The sequence below is a fragment of the Oppia nitens genome, unplaced genomic scaffold (assembly GCF_028296485.1).
Source record: "Oppia nitens isolate AA-2021 unplaced genomic scaffold, nextdenovo-longstitch-racon4-pilon3 scaffold32_pilon_pilon_pilon, whole genome shotgun sequence".
NCBI lineage: Eukaryota > Metazoa > Arthropoda > Arachnida > Sarcoptiformes > Oppiidae > Oppia > Oppia nitens.
The window spans coordinates 843,754-868,291 of record NW_026533213.1 but is presented as its reverse complement, the minus strand read 5'-3'; the positions used below and the strand labels follow the sequence as shown (position 1 = coordinate 868,291).

The following is a 24,538-nucleotide window of genomic DNA, read 5'->3' as shown; positions in this document are numbered from 1 at the left end:
AGGTAATAAAAAAAATATAAAATCAATAGTTGGATGTCTATTACACACAGTGTGTATGTGTTGACATATAATTTAATTATATGTTTCAAAAAAAAATATTAATAAAATAACAGAATATTTAATATTTAAACTTTTATTATTATAAAAGTTAAGTAATAAAAACTATTTATTAATATATATAATATATTAACACAAATATTAAACACATCTACACTAACAATGACATTACATATCAAAATGTGTAATAATTGTGATAATAGGACCCAAAACGCTACGGTGTTTATGCCGAGTGGCCAACAATTTTTCATCGTCAGTGTTGCCAATATCACGTATCGGCGACCAAATGGATGTATTGAAATACTTGGCGCACGCTTTAGTACTCGTAAAACCTTCGCACGTGAACTCATACATAGCCTGAGTGGAGCCGTCAATAATTTCGATCACGTACTCCACGTTCTGGTCATCGCATATATCGGATATTTCGCGTTTAATACAGTCGTGTCTCTGATGGGACGTACAACAGATGGCCGGTATCTGAAACTCCGGGTCAACATGTTTGCCGATATACTCTAACTGTGCAATATGTTTATCGACGCAAACGTTTGTCTTGTGTAGCCGTTCCCGAGGCCACCAACATTTGGCATATTCTAGAAAGTCTATGAATATGTATAAATTGAATTGGCATTAATTGGATAGGCATAAACATAGTGTACAGTACCGGGCACCGGTAGTAGTACGTAACTGACGTTTTTTTTTATTGCTTACTGATTCGCATGTATGGTATATTGCATCGTTTGTTGATAACTTGTTTCATATCATATAGAAATATGCCTAACGCCTGGCGCGGGAATGTTGGCAAACACGTGCGCGAGTATTGGTGCAGACATTTGATGGCATCAAACATTAGCCTATAGAAAATAAATAGACACCAAAAACAAACAAATAAAAATTTTTATGATTAACTATAGATCAGTTTTAAGTCAATTTGTTTGTTTTTTATATAAATGTGACATAAAAATAAAATGACACATATTATCAATTATTGTTAACTTTTTTTTAAAAAATACAATAACTTTATACTTGCAATGCTTATCCATTTCCTCTTCGGTTGTCGGTATTAGTACATCGGGATCGCCGAAAAATGTCAAATGTTGGCCACACTTGTCGGCCTCGTCAACAGTTTGCCGACATTGTAGGCCATCAACAATAAAAAGACTTATCACTGGGTAAATTGTATAATAGTAATAGTGATAATAATTAATACAGTATAATAACAGTAATTTATAGTTATAATATTATCATATATTATTGTAACAAAAAAATTATTAAGTTTTTTATATATATACATTAAAATTATAAATTAGTATTAAATTATTTTAAATATATATTTATTTATTTTATTAACTTAGTAATAGTGAAATAGTTATCATAAACATGATAATCGATAGTTTCCATATTTTTTTCCCACTTGATTCGTCATCGATGGCCAGTTTACCTACTTTATCCACTTCAATTGAAAATGTATAGGTCATTTTATCACAATTTTGATGGATCAAGGTTAGATATTACACATACAGACACAAAAATTACATAATTTTTATTTTAATTTATTAATAATAATAATTTAAATAAATAGTAACAAAATGTAATAAATTATTTTACTAGAAAAAATAAATATATTGAATTAAATAAATTATTTGATTAAATTTATTCAATGCATTTTTGCATTAGTACAAAAAAATTTTTTTTGAGTAATATATTCAATCAAATATTTCATTAAATTATATTTTACTATATAAATAATTGTAATTATTTTTGATTTATTGTATATTTGTTCAGCATGTAGACATCTATTGTTAAATTGTCTATTATTATTATTATTTTATTTAAACACACATACAAACTTGTTAAATTGTCTGCTAGATAATAAAATAACCTACGTCAACATAGATTTATACAAAAAAAATTTTTGTTAAACATTATAATTAAGCCTAGCTATTTTTTCTAAAAATAAAATTATAAAACTATTTTTCTTAAAACAATTTTAAGAAAATTAATTGTATAGTAATTATCAACTTTTTTCAGTTGACAAAAATGCAATTATTTTTGGCCAATATTTGAAAGTTAATGCAAAGTTGTCACGCAATTGTTTATTTTTAAACTATATAAATATTAAACAAAAATAAATGAAATGCAAATAAATGACTAATAAAAACATATTTTTTTAATAAATAAATTTAATGTCACTTCAAATAAAAATAATATATGATTACATTATGGAGATTTATAGTTTTAAAAACAATAATTAACAATATTAATAAACAAATTTAGAAATTTTTATTTTAAGGTAATACTAATAATAATTTAGAAAATAAATAAATTAAAAATATAAGCTAATTTTTACAGTACAAAAAAATCATAATTAAAAATTAATATTAATAATTAGTTAATAAAAATATTATTTAAAAATCATTACAAAAAAATTAAATTAACAAAAAAATGTGACTAGATACTATCAATATATTTACAAATATTTTAAATAGTTGAACTATAGTTAGGTTTTTAATTAATTAATTAAAATTAATTAAATAATATTAACTTTTATTTTAAGTTAATTTATTATTATTATTGTAAATATGATACCCAATACCACTGCCAATAAGTAGGCATAAAATTAAAGTCACATTCATTGTCATAACAATACACATCATCAGGTATTTCAAGCTAACAGATATCATATAAAATAGTGTCGATATTATCTGTGTTTTCAGGGAAACATTATTGTAATAATTGTCATCTTTTACCCGATTGTTGTCTCCATTATCGTTGTCCATAGAGTTTGTTATAGAATTTACACTCATAGTGTCCGCATCGGCACCGGTATGTTTAGCCGGAGACGATGACGGGCTATTGATATGGATCAGCTCCGGGTCTTTGAGGCCAGTGTTTTGTTTGCTAAAAACCCGATAGAAATGATAGATTGCTTGCGATATGATTGGCAATAATATTGTTATCAGACATGAGATTAGGATTTCTGTTTGGGAAATATATATATATAAATATTTAATTTATTTAATAACACATTTCATATAAATAATAAATAGTATAAAAATATATATATATTTATTACATACCTGTCCATGATTTTAGATGATTGGCTTTAATAAATAATATTTCATTAATAAACTTAAAATGCAAATATTGTAACATTGTGTGTGACATTAATATTATTTACTGGGTTTTTAATACACTAATACATTTGACAATTAAATAATTTATGTGTTGTTAAACTTTACAATACATAATGTGTGACTGGATTTGTTAATAATAAATATTAATATTTTTGATTAAAAAAAAATAATAGACACATTAACCTTAATAAATGTGTGCATCCATTGTCACAAATATTAAACAGGAGTAGTAGTAAGTGAATAGCAATTTATTATATATCTATATATATAAATGTTGTTATATATATATATATTATTAATAATGATATTTAATTAACATTTTATTTTTTTAATGACTAATTCAAAATGAAACTATAAGTTAATATTGATTTGTATTAAGTATTATGATATTCAATATATGAGTAGTTTAGTAACATATCGAAAAAACACATATGTGTTTAATAATAATAATAACTATAAAATGATATATAATAATTATTATTATTTTTTGTAGAAATGTCTATACGTATATAATTTTTAATTAATTAATTAATTACTATTATATAGTTTTAAATGCATACACACAACAATAATAACATAATAAAACAGCATTTATTTTTTAAATATATATATATTTACTAAAAAAACACAGTTATATTTTAGACACTTATGTCATATAAACATTTATTATTAAATGACTGACTGATAGGTTTGTTTGTGATTGTTATCAACAAACATATATACATACAGTATTTAAAAACAAACTTTTAAAATTATAACATTAATCTATAAAAAAAAATTATTTATGATATAATATATAATATTAATTTTTAAAAATAAAATAATGTTTATATTAAGAAAAATTCGAAATGATAAATAATATTTTTACATTTTTAAAAAAAAACTAATGTTTTATAGTCACAAAAAAATTATTTTTATAAATATTATCATATTGTAGTTTAATATAATAATAAACACACATACAATAAATGCTATGATATAACTATGCAGTGATAAGCAATTAATTAGACCTCATTGGACACCTCATATACAGACAGGTGTATAAATATGTGTCGTTATTTTTCTAGTGATATATTATATTACATAATACCCTATTATATTGTAAATGATAAACTTTTAATAGTTAATGTTTTAAACTATAGTATGGTTTTTATCAAATAATAAACATTATTATCATCAAACATGTAGTTGCAATTGTAATGTTAGCAAAATTTATATAATATAACTGATATTTTTTTTAGAAAAAAGTTTTAATATTTTAATAGTAGATGTAATATTTGTATATCAGTAGTAGTAGTAGTAGTAGTATTTATAGTTAATTTATAATAATATTATTTAAGTTAATCTATTAATTAATACTTATTTGTTGTTGTTTTTTTTTTGTTTAAAAAATTAAAACATTATTTTTTCAAAAATTATTTTTAAAATAAAATAATAAAACAATAAAAATCTATCTCTCTAATACAATATTTATTTACATATAAAATACTTATAATTTAAAAAAATTAAACTTGAGCTATAATAAAGTTTTTTTTATATAAAAAATTATATTTTGTTTTTTTTAAATAAATGTAGTTTACATCAAATAATATTGCAGTAGTAAAAATTATGATTAATATCATATGAAAACTTGTACTTAAAACTAATTTTAGATAAATCATTGATAATTAAAATACTGAAAAAATATTGTAATAGTTTTTGAAATTACTAATAATATTATTTTGTGTATATATTTATCTGTGTTTCTGATAATAAATTTTAATACTAATTTAATAAGCTTATTAATTTATGCAAATTTAAAAACTTAATTTTATTAGTGCTGATGAAAAATAACAAAATCAATAAATAACTATCTGTTATGATTAGATTAATAACTGATATTAAAATAATAAATTATTGTATTAATATTTTTATCAAATAAATTTAATTCTAGGAATTGATTATTGAAAAAAAAAAATATTTTTAATAAATTATTAGTTTAGACAATATAAAAAATATTGTTTAGTATCAAGTTACTATTGTTAAATTTTTTATTTATTATTAAATAATTATTTTTTATAAATAGTTAAATAAAATTTTTTTATTTTATAAAATCTATTTTTTTTTATTTTTTCTAAAATGTAAATAATGATCTAGCACAGTTACCAATAGTATCTAGTGCATTTTTGACAAACAATAGTAAAACATCGGGTTTGGCTGTAGCTATACTCTTAACTGTCCACAGTATGGCCGACCAATCGGTGGGCAACAATTTACACACCGATACACCATTGCTATTGGCATAGGTATAGCACTGGGAGTGCATATTGAAACTTTGTTGTCGAATATTATTACATGTAGTAGTAGCAGCACTGTTACTATCAAGCACCGGTACCAGTAGCTCCTGTAGACACTTACGTACGCCATCAACCCATTGTTGGCCCCGTCGGCTAAATAAATGATATGTTTGGCCGTATTTTTCGCAAAAATTTTCTCCAAATCCTATGGCATAGTCGTAGCTGGTGTCGGCACAGGGATGTAATTTTTCCAGACAATCCCTGTACCATGAACAATTGGAACCGGTAGGTGCATAACAATACGGTGCCAGTGTCTTGCTAATAGTAATGTTTTTAATATTATTAATATTATTATTATTAACTAAATTTTGGTAGGCATTTATTAATATAAAACAATTGACTAGCACAATTATCATAAAAATTTTAACAATATAAATTTTACTTAAATTCATTTTTATTTAATATTATGAGATTTTTAACTATTAAACATTTGATCTATGATTTAAATACCTTAAAATCAATTGACAATTAATAATTGACTTTTATATTACCATATTTTTAAAAATATAAATTATAAATAGATTTTTTGACATTTAATTTATTATTGACAGTAAAATATTTCTATCAACTAAACATATGTATAGCAATAATAATTTTTCAATTTGGAAAAAATTATAATCAATTATTCCTTAAACTATGTTTGGATATTGTAATTAATAAAAAAAACCATGTTGCAATTTGAACCGGATTTACTTAAGTTAATTTTTTTTAGTATACCAGGGAACAAATAAAAATATGTTAACTAGCAGCATACAATTTTTAATTAATCATTTATAGCTAGACATTAAGTATATTATTTATTTATATAATATAATATATGGTAGTTTTAAAATTGTTAGAAATTGATAACATCCATAAACAATATATATTTAATACATTTATATACTACTATTTGAACAAATTAAAAATAGTATAAATATTTATCACAATAACAAATAACAACTTAATCATTATTATTGTAATATTTCATTTATTTGCTAAAAATTTATTTTTAGCTAATTTATTTGAAACACTTGATAATTACAATATATGGAAAAAATTATGTGGAAAAATCTATATACAAATAATGCTCAAAAATAATACATATATAAAAGATTAAGATAATATCATTGTTGACAAAATTAAATTTAAAGTATTGTACAATTTTAAAGTTGAATTATCACAATTTATCTAGTACCATTTATATTTTTATTGGTACCATCTATTAATATAAGTTAAAAAAGTTAAAGTGATTTATAAATATTTAAAAAAAACATTTTTAACTATTATATTAATTTTCTAGTTTAATAATAAAAATTAAACATTTATCAAATATCTTATATTTGTTTATACTGTATTTATTTTAATTTTCATTTAACATAAATAATATAATACAATAGTTAATTCAATTATTGTAACAACAAGTTAGTAATAATTAAAATATTATTGAAATAATATTTTTAATAATAGTTTTAAAACATAGGCCAGTAGTATCCAGCACATTTTTACCAAACAATAGCCAAATATCGGGACCACCAAATACTATACTTTTGACTGTCCAACCTATAGCCAGCCAATTAGTGGGAAACAATTGACAAACTGATATGCCATTGGTATTGTCATAGGTATAGCACTTGGGATGCAAATTGAAACTTTGTTGCCTAATAGTATCACAAGTTACGTTACGATGATCACTATTGAGCACCGGTACCAGTTTAGTCTGTAGACACTTGCGTACGCCATCGATCCATAGTTGGCCACTACGGCTAAACAATAAATAGGTTTGATCGTATATTAGGCAAAATTTTTCGCCAAATCCAATGGCATAGTCATAGCTGGTAGTGGCACAGGGATGTATTTTTTCTAGACAATACCTGTACCATGAACAATTGGAACCGGTAGGTTCAAAACAATACGGTGCAAGTTGTATTTTAATATTATTGTTGTTGTTATTGTTATCGACTTGATATTTGTGAGCCTGGATCAATTTATAGTAATTGACTAGAATAATTATCAAAATTAAATTTTTAGTAATGTTAATTTTGCTTGAAATCATTTTTTAATATTCCATTATTAATAGTAATAATGAGTTTTATAAAATAATGATTACATAAAATTGAAAAATATTATTTGTTTTATTTGAATAACTAATTTCAATAATCATTTATTAATTATTATGATTACCATATTTATATAGTTTAAACTGTACAATTTGCTAATTATTTATTTTATTGTTAACTATAGCATTATTACAGTAATTATAGTACATGGTAATTGTATATTAATTTGAATTTGTATAGTAATTTATCTAAAATAAAATAATATACAATAGTATTATTTTATTTATTAATTTAATTACAATTCTTATTTAAATAGTTTAATTATTTTCTATGTTAACAATATTTTTTTTATATATTGTATTTACTATTTTGTTACTACAATGTCATTTATTATTGTACTTATTATGTATTTACTGTATTGTACTCTATTGTAATTATAACTTTACTATAATAGTTTATATACTAATAACCAAAAAAATAAGTACAGTATTACATATGCTATATAGAAATTTTAGTACAAATACAATAATTAAGTTATAATTAATAGCTTTGTTTTTTTTGAAAAAATTATTATTTAGAAATTTCTCTAATTTACATAAATGTATAAATAAAATAAGTAAAATTTTTTAGATATAATCATACATTTAATAAAAGTTCATTGATCATTTTATATCATAGTTAATCTATAAAATTTTATATAACTATCTTAATTGTTATTCAATACTATTTTTTGCAATTATTAATTATTAGTTGTAAATGTGAATATACTATACATATTCATAATAAATATATATAAATACAAATATCAGCCGTTAGCTAATGTTATTTTAAAATAATTTTAAAAATATAATATCAATTACTTAAATAATATTATTTTTTAAAAAATGAATTTATTTAGTTAATAGTGATAAAAATTTAATCATTTACCGGTAATAAAAAAAAATTTAAAAATATTTATTATTAACTTATTATACTTTTATTATACTAGTAATTCTTAAATAATTAAATAAACAAACAAAAAAAACTAATCAATAATTTCTAATATTTCATAAATACAATTATCAATAATCTGAAAAATATTTTCGCTAAACAATAACAATACATCGGGACTGGCCGTCACTATATTTCTAACTGTCCATAGTATGGCTGTCCAATCAGTTGGCAACAATTCACACACCGATACACCGTTAGGATTAGCGTACGTATAGCACCGGGAGTGTATTTGAAAGCCCTGTTGTAGTATATCATTACATGTACCCTCATAGCTATTGTTGAGCACCGGTACCAACTGGGCCTGTAGACACTGGCGCACACCATCGATCCATATTTTCCCTAATGGGCTAAACTTGTAATAGGTTTGATCAAATTCTCGACAAAAATGGTCACCAAAATCAATAGCATAATTATAAGGACTGCCATCACATGGATGCGATTTTTCCAGACAATCCCTATACCATTGACAATTGGCACCGGTAGGCTCATAACAATACGGTGCCAGTGTAGTGTCAGTGATAATGTTATTATTCTTATTATCATCAGTGTTATTGTTGTTATTATTATTATCTACCTGGATCAATATGTAAGTTGTCTAAAATTGTTTATAAAATTATTAACTATTAATTAATATAATTAGAACTAATTTATTAAATTATTTGATTATTAACAGTTTTTAAAATAATCAAATTTAATATTTCTATAATAATTACGAAAAGTTAAATATTAAATAATTATGTTATATTTAATTTTATTATATTTAATTTATCAGTATATGAAAATAAACCAATTAATTAATTATACAAGTTTATTATATGATACTAAAAAAAAGTATCCATTTTTTGGCAATAACAAAATTGTGGTTCAAGTATTGTGCAAATATTCAATGCTATGCTTTTTTGATAATACTAAAATTTTTAATAACACTCATCTAAATAAAATAATTATATATAATTTTAAAAAATTAAGTTTGTGATGTTTAGTATGTATATTTTTATAATTAATTATACCTATGAATTAATAAATTATTATTATGTCTAGTTATTATTATTTATATTTATTAAGTATTAACTACAATCAAATGTCATCGCTTGACACAATAGATATAGTTATTAAATCAATGGTTAGAAAGAATATGGTTTACAATCAATATAATATAAATTATATGACATTCAATATATTTATAATTAATATGATATTTTTATTTGCATTATTTTAGTTTAGTTATTACATTCACTGAAATGTCAATACAATTACAATGTCATAAAATCAATAATTTCTAAAATAATATAATTATTTTTATTAGAAAAATTAATTAATAAATGTTAATTTAAAAAGTAATTGTAAGCAATAATTATCAAAATTGTAGTAAAATAAAACTATTAAACAAATTGTAATAAAATTTAATTTAATTAACGTTTTCTTATGTTTACTAACACTTGTTTTGGATTCATGAGTGCATTGAGATTATAATAACTTATCTAAGAATATCAAAAATAAATTATTAAAAAATAACAAAAAATAATTATTTTAAAAAATAAATTATATTTAATAAGAAAAGTACCTGAAATCCCGGTGCTAATGTAAAATCATAATTTAGTATTAATTTTGCAATAGATATACGCATTTCATTCAAAGCAAAATATTGTGCGATACAAATGCGCGGACCGTTTCCAAAGGGTATGAATACATTGGACGGCGTTTTTGTTGACAATCGGGATGTTTGGCTAAATAGTAGACAGCATTACATAAAGAATTACTCATTGACTCAAAGCCGGTGATCAACAAAATAATTGCCTTTTCTATAAGCTCTTCATCGTTGAGATACAGTTCCCGGGAATTGATATTATTATTCATATAGACTTGCATTACATGAAAATAGTTTGTTGGCGTTTACTAAAAACGGATGGTCATAGTTGTCAAATATGTTAATACTAGCGCCAAACACATGACAATTGATAACGTTTAATGTAAATGATACCAGTGAATTTTTTATATCAAAATTTGTACCTTGGTGATATTTAAAAACATTTTTATAAAAATTAAATTGAAGCAAAAAAATATCATATTAATTTATATGTTTTATACAGTATTAAATGTAGACTCTATGTATACATATATACTGTATATTTAACTATAGAGAATATATATGATATAAATTATAAAATAAAAACATATACCAGTGCTTGAATACTGTTCCAAATGGTCGACCAGTCGATCAGCAATACGTTCATTGTATGGCATCTGTTCCTTAAGTTTGTTGGGTGTGAATGCCTGTCCCATAATCTTACGAATCCGTTTCCATTTGTGATAATCGTTTTGAAATAGCAATGTCTCAGACAGTGAACAGTCATATCTACCCAAATGAAAATCGCACCGTCCGATCGTCACCTGACTGTTTGTAACCATAATCTCTTCCAACAAATCCGGATCATTGATGACAACAAATCTATGAATGGCATAAACTTTGCCACATTTGGCCGATAGATCGCAAAATAGTTTATATTGATTTATTATAAAAAATTTAAAATGTATCATAAATACAAATTCAATGCCATGTTTTTTATAATGCAAACTATATGAAATTCCTGATCTAAATTAATAAATATTTTAATTTATAAAAATAAAATTTTTAGTATATAATATATATTAGACTAATTATTTATTATTATTATTATTATTATTAACTTACATTAATAGGCTTATTACTATAATTATAATTATTGTTATAATTATGCATAATAAAATATAAATAATCAACATTATTATGATTATTTAATTCAACTAATTTATAGAAAATATTAAAATATAAAATTTATTAAAAATGTTTAGTAACAAAAAAAATGTTTTAGAAAAACTTAATGTTTGAATATATTGATTTATAAATTGCAATCTGGGATCTCAACGTCAAACATAAAATACATGTAATGTTTACAATAAAACATAGTTATACTGTATATGTTGTGATGTATTTTATGATTAGCCACAACATTGAGTATGAATAATATGTACCGTTGCTAGCCGTGGATCGGTTTTTTTTCATCAAAATCCTAATCTATCGATTCCTAATAGAAAATAATCTTAAGAAACGCTATGAGATTTATCATATATAGGGTTGTATAGGTTAAAAAAATTTAAAAATTAGAGTACATTTGAAAAAAATATTAAATCAGACAATTGGGAGGACATTCCTCCCGAAATTCTGGACGTCTAACTACTCTAAACCAGATATCATTTAGTGTTAATTATATTATTATCAGTCTTGTTGTTGTTATTATTATTATCTGGACCTGGATGAATATAAAACAATTGACACAATAGACAATTATTAACAAGTTTAATATAGTAATGATAATTTTAGTTGAAATCAATAATTTTAAATGTTTTAGTTTTATCATAAAAAATATATAACAATTAGTTATGATAACTATTATTTTCTAAGTCCTATAGTTTTGTGTCTTCACATGCTTATGAATACCTATGAAATAATAAATTATTATTATATTTGATTATTGTTATTATATTAACTACAATCAAAATGCTTAACACAATAGATATAGTTATTAAATCAATGGCTGCACTGAATGTGGTTTACAATTAATATAACATAAATTATATGACATTCAATACAGTATATTCATAATTAATATGAATTATTTATTTGTGTTATTTTATTATAGTTATTACATTCAATTAAATGTTAATACAATAATTACAATATTATACAATTGATAATAATTTTTGAAAATTTAAATATTTTTACTGGTAAAAAGTAATTAATAAATGTAAATTTAAAAAGAAATTGTAATCAATAATTATCAAAATTGTAATAAAATTTAATTTAATTAACGTTTTCTTATGTTTACTAACACTTGTTTTGGATTCATGAGTTCATTGAGATTATAATAACTTATCTATGGATAAAAAATTTAATTTTTCAATAATTCATAATTTTTTTTTAAATTACTTATATTTTATGAGAAAAGTACCTGAAATCCCGGTGCTAATGCAAAATCATAGTTTAGTATTAATTTTGCAATAGATATACGCATTTCATTCAAAGCAAAATATTGTGCGATACAAATGCGCGGACCGTTTCCAAAGGGTATGAATACATTGGACGGCGGTTTAGACATTGGATCCATAAAACGATTTGGATTAAACATATCGGGATCGGCATAATATTGTGGCCATCGGTGCATAACATAAGGCTGTACCAAAAGTACCGAGCCTTTTGGTAATGTTATGTCTATTATTATTATAATAAAATATATTTTGTATAATTAAAAAAATATATAATAAATTTAAAAATAAATAAATTTATTATTAACTAAACTAAAATAAATAAAAATAAAATACTAGTATTTTTAAATTTATAGTCCTGAGCGATGAGTCGTGGAAAGTAAGCGACTGGAGGTGCCATACGAAGTGTCTCATTGATGACAGCATTCAAATACTTGAGTTCATTGATAGCCATATCATAACTGTCTGTCTGTCTGTTACTGAAATAAGTGAACACTTCTTCATAGAGTTTTTGTTGACAATCGGGATGTTTGGCTAAATAGTAGACAGCATTACATAAAGAATTACTCATTGACTCAAAGCCGGTGATCAACAAAATAATTGCCTGTTCTGTGAGCTCTTTATCGTTGAGATACTGTTCCCGGGAATTGCTATTATTATTATTATTATTATTATTCAAAATATGTTGTCTTTTCTTAATCATCATTTGAATAAAGTTTGTATTGTTTGTTGTATCTTTTTAAAACAAATAATATATATATGTATATATATTAGTTATCATAAATACATTGATTTATAATTTTAAAAATAAATTTTATTTTTTAGAGAAATGTATTCTTAACCGTGATATAAAATTATATATATATATATATTTAAATATGAGATATTAGTCAAATAACTAAAAATAAATAAGTTGTATATGAAAAAGCTACCAAATATATATAAGTTATCATAAATAAATTGATTTATAATTTTCATAATATAAGTGTTATTTTTAAAATTATAAATTATTTTTTAAATAAAGTTTTTTAATATATAGAAATCTATGTATTATTTATTTATCATTTATCTACCGTTATATTAATAATAACATATATTTATATCAAGTTTAAGCAAGGGGTGGGGATAAAACAAAATACCCCCTTCTAAAATCGAGATTTTGAAATTGAAAACCCCCAGACTATATATATATATATATATACAGTTAGTTTATAAAACTATCTGGTACGAGTTTGAGACCTGTTTGTACAAGATAGTTTTGGAACATACTGTATATAATATATATTTATATGAGATATTAAGCAAATAACTAATAAAATAAATAAGTTGTATATGAAAATAGGTAACAAATATTAAATTATGATATTTAAAAAAAAGAAGATCACCATAGCTTTTAAATGATATAATATTTTTGACAACATTTACAAAATATTTCAATGCTTTATAGTTGATTGGATTAATATCTAATAAATTGGCAATTTTTGGGAATAATATTGCTGTCAAACTAAATAGATTTCTATTACATGAAAATAGTTTGTTGGCGTTTACCAAAAACGGATGATCATTGTTGTCAAATGTGTTAATACTGGCGCCAAACACATAAGCATTGATAACGTCTAATGAAAATGATACCAGTGAATTTTTGATATCAAAATTTGTACCTTGGTCATATTTTACAGTATATAATAGAAACAAATAAAATATCATATTAATTTATATGTTTTATTCATTATAAAATGTAGACTCTATGTATTAATATTAATATATAATTTAAATATAGAAATTTAGATTATAAAAGAAAAACATATACCAGTGCTTGAATACTGTTCCAAATGGTCGACCAGTCGATCAGCAATATGTTCATTGTATGGCATCTGATCCTTAAGTTTGATTGGTGTGAATGCCTGTCCCATAATCTTACGAATCCGTTTCCATTTGTGATAATCGTTTTGAAATAGCAATGTCTCAGACAGTGAATAGTCATCTCTACCCAAATGAAAATCGCACCGTCCGATCGTCACCTGACTGTTTGTAACCATAATCTCTTCCAACAAATCCGGATCATTGATGACAACAAATTTATTAATGGCATAAACTTTGCCACATTTGGCCGATAGTTCGCAAAATAGTTTATATTGATTAAATATTAAAAATTTCATATTTATCAAATATACAAATTCAATGCCATGTTTTTTATAATACAAACTTTTTAAAATAGCTGATCTAAATTAATACATATTTTAATTTATAAAAATAAAATTTTTAGTATTTAATATATATTTTACTAATTATTATTTATTATTATTTATTATTATTATTATTATTATTAACTTACATTACAATGCTTATTGCTATAATTAAAATTATTGTTATTATTATGCATAATAGAATGTAAATAATGATCATTATTATGATTATTTAATTTATCTAATTTATAGAAAATATTAAAATATAAAATTTATGAAAAATGTTTAGTAATAAAACATGGTTCAAAAAAAACACGAGAACTTAATGTTTGAATATAAATTATAAATTGCAATCTGGGATCTCCACATCAAACATAATACTGTTATAATAATTAATATTAATTATTAATACATGTAATGTTTATAATAAAACATAATTATACTGTATATGTTGTGATTTATTTTATGATTAGCCACAACATTGAGTAGGTATAGGGGGTACCGGTTGTTATCCGCGGATCGGTTTTTTTTAAACCAAAATCCTAATCTATCGATTCCTAATAGAAAATAATCATAAGAAACACTAGACAATTGACACAATAGACAATTATTAACAAGTTTAATTTAGTAATGATAATTTTAGTTGAAATCATTTAAATTTATTTAATATACTTAACAAATTAAAAAGTGCTTGCTTAAAGAAAACTGATTTATTTTAGTATTCAAATTTTTTTATTTGTCTTTTAAATTAGCTAGTTTATATTCATCTATTTATTTAGTGTTACCTACTAATAGTAAATAGGTATAATTTAACCTTGATAATTCATTAATTATGTTAATTACCCCTAAAAAAATATTCATCAATAGACCTAAAAAGATCGTATTATTATATAAATGTATTTTAATATAATAAACTATTGCATACAAAATTAGTAATTATATTTACAATATTTTTATCCTATTATTATTATTATATCAATGTAAAGTTAGGGTATGATTTTTGTAATAATTTTAAATATTTTAGTTTTATCATAAAAAATATATAACAAATTAGTTATGATAACTATTATTTTCTAAGTCCTATAGTTTACATTATAAGTTTTAACTAAAATTTCTTAATTAAGATATATTTATTCATTGTATTTATTAATAGTTAACAAAACAATCATTGTTTTACAACAACAAAAAATCTTTATATACTGTACTACTTATACTGTTTACTTTCAAACTCAATGATTATTATTTTATAACTGTTTCAACATGTATTGCAATTATTGCTAATAATATTTAAAATTATCATGTATGATTTTTGAAATTTATTTATTTTATGTACACTTTTTTCACTAGAAAAACAAAATGATTACCATAATGATTTTTACTATTAAAAAATTAATATAGTAATACAGTAATAATAATAATATAATTAATTATTGTGTTTAATATATAACAATAGAATAGTAAACATTATTATAATTTATTTACTTATTATTTTGTTGTTGTTGTTGAAAAATGATTACAAATATTTAACAATAAATAAATAATGAAATGTTAGATATTTTTTAATTGTTAATATCTTTATAAACATGAAGATATATTTATAGTTATTATTATTTAATTTATTTGCATATTATTGTTGCAACAAAGGTTAAGATTTTTTTTAATAAAAAATGTTTACCTATTGTTAGATAAAAATATTTTTAGTTAATTTGAATGACTCTTATATAAATATATCACTTAAAAAAAAGTTTTTACACAAACAATATGTGGGAGTTATCAATACAAATGAATAGTTTTTCAAATAATATTAGGAAATAATTTATTATTATTTTATTATTACTTATATAAACGTAAATTTTTTAAAAACTACTTTTCACAACAAAATTATTACTTACAATAGATTTTTCAAAATAAAATTCATTATACAATTCACTATATAATGTAATTTTTTTTTTTTATTTAAACTAATGTAAAAACTAAATTAATAATAAAAATAATAATATTTATTTTTATTGATAAATTGTTTTTATTAGGTCAAATAAAAATTTATTATTAGTTAAAAATATATTTCTAACTTAAAAAAATATGTTAAATACAAAAAATGTTGTATGTTTTTTGTCATATTTTCTCAAACAGTTTTATTAAAAAGGGTGCTTATAATATAAGTTGAAAAAATCAATTGAATATTGTTAAGTTATTGTTTATTTTTTTGAAAAAATTGTTAACTAATATATTTACTATTAAATATTTATAATTTTATTTTAATACACTATTTAAATAATCATTTAATTAATATTTTAAAAAACTTCTTTATTAATATTAATGTAAAAATATTTGTGTGTGTTTTTGAAATCAATAGTAAATAATTGATATAAATATTATTAAAATTATTTGTTACTTTGTATAATAAATGTTTTAAAATAATAATAATATTATGAATATAAAACCACTTTAATAGGTGACTATGCCTTTAGGGCAGTGGATGTAAACATCAATAACCTATGTTTTGGGTTATATTCATACAATAAGATATACACTGTATATATATATACATATACTTTAATATAGTGAACACGTATGCGCACCTGTATATATATATATATAATACCTGTATATACTATATATATAGATGTGATTACATATCAAGTTTTGGTCACCAGTTATACTATATATATATACAGTATATTGTATACATATATTGCAATGAGGAACAGGTAATACAAATTGGGAAAACACTCAATTTGTGTTATATTTATAAAATACAAAAACAACAAAAAAAATAATGTAAAAAAAACTAGTCCTCAGATATGATATGTAAAAATAGTAGTTTAGTTTAACTCAATTAACCGTTTTTTTTCTTCAATTGAAAATTTCTTATTATTTCATAAGTATTTTCTATACATTTTTCATTTGGACGACGACTTCATTGATCGACAGAGCGTTTAGTTTTTAAAAGATTTTACAGTGAAATATATACACTATTTTTATTTTTAAAAAATTAAATAAATAATTTTATTTATTATTGTTGGTTAAAATTTTCGTACTGTTATCTACAGTATATATATTTTTTAAAAAAACAAGTGATTACTATTGTATTATTATAGAGGAAACTATTTCAGATAAAAAAATAATTAAATATTATTTATTTGTTAAATAACAAATTTCCCAGTTCAATTAATATATAAAAAAAATATTTAATTTTTATATAGAAAAAACTCCGACTATAATAATAATAATAATAATTATAATAATTGTTTACAACCAATGAACATATAATTTAAATATTAATAATAATTTTAACATTGATTTACCTGAAAAAAATGTAAAAAATATTTCAAATTATTTAAATGTTTATACTATTGATAATTAATAAGCAAATGTTTTGTAATTAGTGTTATAGAAAAATATTATGTGTTATCTTAAAGTAAATTATTTATACAAATAGTATTTATAAATTATTGAACTTAATGTGATTTTTAAAAAAAAACTAAAAAACCAACTTTCAGTCAAAATGATAAATGTTTGTTAATAATAATTTTATCAAAATATTGATAACATATGATAACTTAAAAATTGTTATTAAAATACATAAAAGTTAATTAAAAATAAATATCAATTAAATTAATAATAATATTTATATTATTATTATTATTATTATTATGAAATTAATATTACATATTTGTGTTAATAAATAAAATATCAATACAACAAAATATATAATAAATGTCATAAAATATATAATTATAATGTTTGTATACATAAATTTAACTTAATTTTTAACGTGAAATAATAATTAAAATATTTAATTATTTAATAGTAATTGTTTGAACTAATAAAACAAAAAAAATGTCTAATAATCTCGTCAAAGATATCCTAATTCATGTGTTTATGTTTTTCACGCGCCTAACAGTCACGTGCTATACGTACCTGACATTACCGGTATATTATATCGTACAGAAACCGGCCAAACAACGGACAATAGCAGCCAATTGTGGCGGACATCGATCGGATCCAACCGATCCCGACTCTCAATGGGTACGCAATGTTGATCTACCCTATCATCCGCTGATGGATTGTTGTACAATAGCCGATGCTTTTGATAAAGTCCGCGAACTGTATCCGCTGGACAAACAAGCCATTGGCTATCGTGATGTGTTGGCCGAAGAGATTCAAATGGACAGCGAGGGTCGGCCAATAAAAATTGACGGCAAAGTACTGCGAAAGTATCGGCTAAGTGACTACAAGTGGATGACATTGGGTGAAGTCAGCCAACGCATTGACAACATATCGCGCGGACTTATGGCCACTGGTATCCGTACTGCCGATCGGGTGGCCATCTATTCCGAGACAAGTGCACAGTATTTCCTGATGTCAGCAGCTATCGGCCGTATGGGTGCCGTAGCGGTCACTGTGTTTCATACGCTCAGCGACGACGGTGTTGTACATGCACTCAATGAAACAGAAGTCAAATATTTGGTGACCAGTTATGAACTAATTAAACGATTGGCCGGACTATCCGATAGGTTACCCAAAGTCGAGACTATTATCTATTTTGAAGGTATGGATAATAATAATAATAACTCTATTACTGTAATAACTTGTAATCACTAATTATATGTTTTTTTTTAAAAAAAAAGGTCCAACAGGTGAACAAAACTACAGTTTTCCGCCCGAAATCAAAGTGCTAGCACTGAGTTCGGTAGAAAATGCTGGCCAACAATCGGGACAAAACTTTACATTCAAACCGTTGGACCCGAAACACGAATGTCTGGTAAGTGTTGTTTGATTTTTTTTTTAAATTGTAATATTAATTATTAAAAACTGTTTAAAAAAATATATACTTTATAAATATATATAATTATATATACAGTATAGATAATATGCACAATTCATATAACACTACTATCAAATTCACAAATTAAAATATTTTTATCAATTTTTTTTCTAAGTGTAAGTTTACAGTTTTTTTTAGTGTAAATTTACAGTAACAGTAAATTTTCAATTGTTTCAATAATTTTTGCTTATATTTATGAAAATTTTTATTTTATTCTATATAATACTTAATTTTGTTAAAAATATTTAACCTTTTTTAAAAAAATAATTAACAATTTAAAAATTTAAAATTACAATATGATTTTTTTAAATCAATTATTTGATGGTTATACTTAACTGTTTAATAAATAAGATAATTTATTTTAGACATTCAATAGCAATATTAATTAATAATAAGTTAATTTGATATTATAACTATTAAAAAATACAATAATTATTGATTATTATTAATAATAATAAATCTATCATTACTACAGATTATGTACACAAGCGGTACCAGTGGCCTACCCAAGGGTGTTATAGCCACACAGGCCCAGCTCAAAGAGGCCTGTATGGCCATGGCTACAGTGGTCAGAGATATAATGATGGACGGTCCACGACATACCTACATAGCCTACCTGCCCCAGGCACACATACTTGAGGCAACCATCGAGTTATTCCTATTTCTCGGTGGTGTCAAAATAGGTTTCGGCACACCGTTTACACTGAACGAAACGGCACCGGGTCTGGCACCGGGAACTACCAGTGACATACAGCTACTGAAGCCGACAATTATGACTACTGTTCCTCTAGTACTCGATCGTATACGCAAAGAAATGTATGCTAAACTAGCATCACGTACACCGGTGTCAACTCATATATTTAACTATCTAATTAACTATAAGTCCCATTGGATTCAAAAAGGTATTATCAATTAATATTCAAAATCAATTATATTAATAGTATTAAAAAACTAATAAAATTTTTTATTTGTTTTTCTCATATATTTTCAGTCATCAGATATTTTATATTTTTATTATTATTATCATTATTATTAAGACTAAGAGAAAGAGAGAGAGAGAGAGAGAGAGAGAGAGAGAGAGAGAGAGAGTTCAGTGACATTTGTAAAAATAATTTGTAATTCAATTCCTAGAAAAAAAAATAATTTTGATAATACTATAAGTAATTTCATTTTATATTAGATATTAAAAACACTAAAAATAATTAGATTAATAGCATCCTTAATATAGCACTTACTGTAAAATAACACACTTTTTAAAAAAAGAAAAGAAAATCATTATTTCTTATTATAATTTGTTAATATTATTATTATATTACTATTTTTATAAAATAGCTATTTATTATATTAGTTAGTGTTAAGTAGTCCCGCTGTCAATAATCATTAATATTATTATCATAAAAAAATTAAATACAGGTATATTTCATATAAAAAACTATTTTTTTAATCATTGACCCACATATCTATCTAAACAATACATTAGTTTAAAATACAGTAACATAATGTCTAACCAAAAAAAATGTTATTTTGAAAATATTTCTAAACAATAAGTAAATTAAACAGATTTTAAAAATATATTTTAATCTATTGATTGATTAATTAATTATTATATTGTTTAAGTAAATAATTTTTTTATATAAATTTTTAGGATACAATACACCCATAGTTAACACATTACTGTGCGGTAAGGTTAGAGAGCAATTGGGCGGTCGACTAGAGTATATGGTGGTGGGCAGTGCACCCCTGTCCCAGCAATTGCAATCACTGATCAAATGCTCAGTTAATGTCAAGCTTATACAAGGATATGGAACTACCGAAACTTGCGGCGCCGGTATGTTTGATAAATTAAATATATATATATTTATATTATCTTTTATATCTAATATACAGTATATTAAGTTTTAAACATATTATAAATTTATATTTAATTTATTAATTTAAATATTTTTACATTCTTGTTTGATAAAACATTTTTCAATAAACAATATGTAAACAAAATAATAATAAATAACATTTAAATGCTATTTCAGTTGAAATCTAATTTAGTTTGCTTTTTTAAAAAATTAGTATAATTATTAATAATAATAATTTATTACAATTTATTATATTTTTTATTTTGAAAAAATATCACTAATAACTTAAGAAACACATATTTAATGTATTATTGAATTTATCTATAATACTGTTTTATAATTTAAATTTATAAATCAAACAATTATTAATTTATGTTTAAATATTTTTTTTATTGTAAAATAATATTTATAAAAAAAAAATAGTTCTCTGTATGGACTTTGACGACCTATCCTATGGACGAGTGGGCGGACCCTTGAATGGCGTCCGAATCAAACTGAAAGACTGGGCAGAGGGTGGCTATTCAGTGGCCGATAAGCCGCACCCGAGAGGCGAGATAGTGGTCGGCGGACATATGATAACCAATGGCTACTTTAAGCTGCGATCGTTGAACGACCAGAGCTTTTATACCGACAGTGACGGCTTGCGATGGTTTATGACCGGCGATATCGGCGAAATCTATACCGACGGCACCGTCAGGATTATTGACCGCAAAAAAGATTTAATCAAACTATCAAACGGAGAGTTTGTTTCATTAGGCAAAGTATGTATTAATATTACTAATCAATTAAAGTATTAAAATTATTTTATTTTTTGTATGTATTAAATTACAAATAATTATTAATTTTTTTAAATATTTAACATTCAGTTATATTTTTTTGTGTTTGTGTGTGAATCAAATATTATATTAGTTTATCTTATAATTTTATAAGTTTTAATCAACAATTAATTGACAATTAGTAAAATGTTTATAATTATTAAATTTAAATTGATATAATTTAGAAAAAAAAACTAAATTTATAATGTAAAAATAATCATCAATTTAAATATTATTTATTTTACAGCAGATTCAACATTTCTATCATAAATTATTATTATAAAACTATATAAACCCATATTAAATTTGCATATATATTTATTTACAGTTTAAAAAAAATAAAATTAAAATCACATTGATATTTATTATTATCATATTTAGCAAAAATAATTGCCAACTTTTAAAAAAAAACTATAATATCAATAAACAACAATTAGTACTATTGTTTATTATTATTATTATTAATTGTATTATTTATTTAACAGATCGAGGCATGCCTTAAAAACGACCCGTTCATCGATAACGCGTGTGTTGTCGGCGATGCCATTGTTGACCGATTGGTAGCTCTCATACAGCCCAACCCTCAGGCACTGTCCAAACTGTGCCGACAGCTGAACATCGGTGACGACGATAGTACAGCACTGGACGAGATCTGTGCAAACAGTCTGGTCGTCAAACATATACATCAGTCACTGATAGAGACATCATACGGACAGGGACTTAATCGTAGGGAAATACCTACAATGATCACTGTTTGTCATCAGCCGTGGACACCTGATAATGGCCTGTTGACGGGTGCCATGAAATTAAAACGGGTGCCAATTATGGACAAACATCGTAAAGATATTGATGCCATGTTTGCCGTTATCAAAGGTGCCGTCAAATTAGCCAAAATCAATAATATGTAATTAATCTAAAAATTAATATTAAATATTATTATAAACTTATAATATTTTAATGTGCATTATTTTTTGTGTTTATATATATATATATATTATTTAATTTTATTGTATAAATTATTATTTTTTTTATAAATATTTGTTTCAATTATTTTTAAATAAGTTAATTTCGAGATACTTTATTTTGTAAGCATTTATTTTTAATAAATTTAATTAAATTATAAATTGTTTTTAATATTAAATTTTTAAAATAAAATTCTATATACAGTATATTTAATATATATATATATATATATATATATATAAATATAAATGTTTAATAATTTAATGTTCAATTAATATTGAACTTAGACAACCATTTAGATTAAATTTATTATAATAGTTAATAAAATTATTTTTCTAGTTTAATGTCATAGATTATAAATTAGGATAAACTAAAATATTGTGTAATAATTATAACAATAATACTATATTGAAAGTTAATTATATTTTTTAAATCTAACTTACAGTTATTTTCACTATTTTCCCTTTTAACTAATATTAATAAAACTTTATTTAATTAAGTTTTTTATATAAAAAACTTTAATATTATGCTTGTCAATATTAAAATATTTATACATATAATATTATTATATGTAAATTGTTAAACAATAATAAACTAATTAAAAATGATTTTAACTAAATAAAATATAAGTAAAATAAATTATAAAATTTTTTAATTTACTTTTTGCAAACAAAAATAATTATAAATAAATATTACTGTAATAAATATTTTAATAAATAAATATATTAAATCATTTTATACAATGTATTAATAAAATTATAAAACTTTAAATATTAATTAACTAATATTTACATAAATTATATCATTAACCTGTAATAATAATAGTATAATAAATTTATATATATATATATATATGGGTAAACCCACGTCAGTATTAAATTGTATGCAATTATTTGTTTTTAGAGGATAAACATTACAAAAATATTGATGAATAAAATAACATAATGTTTTTGAAAAATAAAACCTGTTTTTTGGGATTATGATTGGCGTAAATGCATTGCATAATTGCATTGATTTTTACTATACAATAATAACAGTGGTAATTACAGTGTAAATACCTGTAAAAAAACTAAACAAATGATCTGATTATTGAAATAAAGTTTTGTAATTTCCCATCACTAGTGAGAGTAAAATTGAGAAAAATGCAACCATAAAAAAATTTTAACAGTGAAATCATTTTTAATAATTTTTCAATACTATTGACTCTAGCCTTGGAAATACTGGTCTCTCTCTCTCTCTCTCTCACTCTCTCTCTCTTTCTCTCTCTCTCTCTCTTACAGGTCATACATTTTAGTCTACACTCCCCTAAAT

General features: G+C 22.7%; 4 protein-coding genes across 4 annotated transcripts; 1 reads left to right on the top strand and 3 right to left on the bottom strand.

Moving 5' to 3' along the window:
* Positions 1-225: 225 nt before the first annotated feature.
* On the bottom strand, positions 226-3,438 carry LOC128956738 (uncharacterized). The gene is made up of 5 exons (XM_054302452.1): positions 3,135-3,438; positions 2,644-3,034; positions 1,081-1,215; positions 766-908; positions 226-656 (listed from the first exon to the last, which is right to left on the bottom strand). The coding sequence occupies exons 1-5, from the start codon at positions 3,220-3,222 to the stop codon at positions 226-228; spliced, it is 1,188 nt and encodes a 395-aa protein (XP_054158427.1). The 5' UTR covers positions 3,223-3,438.
* A 6,924-nt stretch (positions 3,439-10,362) lies between these two features.
* Positions 10,363-11,041, bottom strand: LOC128956756 (thromboxane-A synthase-like). Its single transcript, XM_054302471.1, has 2 exons — positions 10,740-11,041; positions 10,363-10,569 (listed from the first exon to the last, which is right to left on the bottom strand). Exons 1-2 carry the CDS (start codon positions 10,966-10,968, stop codon positions 10,409-10,411), a joined length of 390 nt encoding a protein of 129 aa, XP_054158446.1. The 5' UTR covers positions 10,969-11,041; the 3' UTR covers positions 10,363-10,408.
* A 1,363-nt stretch (positions 11,042-12,404) lies between these two features.
* Positions 12,405-14,695, bottom strand: LOC128956737 (cytochrome P450 3A24-like). Its single transcript, XM_054302451.1, has 5 exons — positions 14,393-14,695; positions 14,106-14,243; positions 12,919-13,317; positions 12,549-12,808; positions 12,405-12,473 (listed from the first exon to the last, which is right to left on the bottom strand). Exons 1-5 carry the CDS (start codon positions 14,619-14,621, stop codon positions 12,405-12,407), a joined length of 1,095 nt encoding a protein of 364 aa, XP_054158426.1. The 5' UTR covers positions 14,622-14,695.
* A 3,892-nt stretch (positions 14,696-18,587) lies between these two features.
* On the top strand, positions 18,588-23,199 carry LOC128956753 (long-chain-fatty-acid--CoA ligase 4-like). The gene is made up of 6 exons (XM_054302466.1): positions 18,588-19,323; positions 19,403-19,536; positions 20,075-20,501; positions 21,245-21,427; positions 21,873-22,210; positions 22,750-23,199. Exons 1-6 carry the CDS (start codon positions 18,612-18,614, stop codon positions 23,170-23,172), a joined length of 2,217 nt encoding a protein of 738 aa, XP_054158441.1. The 5' UTR covers positions 18,588-18,611; the 3' UTR covers positions 23,173-23,199.
* The last annotated feature ends 1,339 nt before the right edge of the window (positions 23,200-24,538 follow it).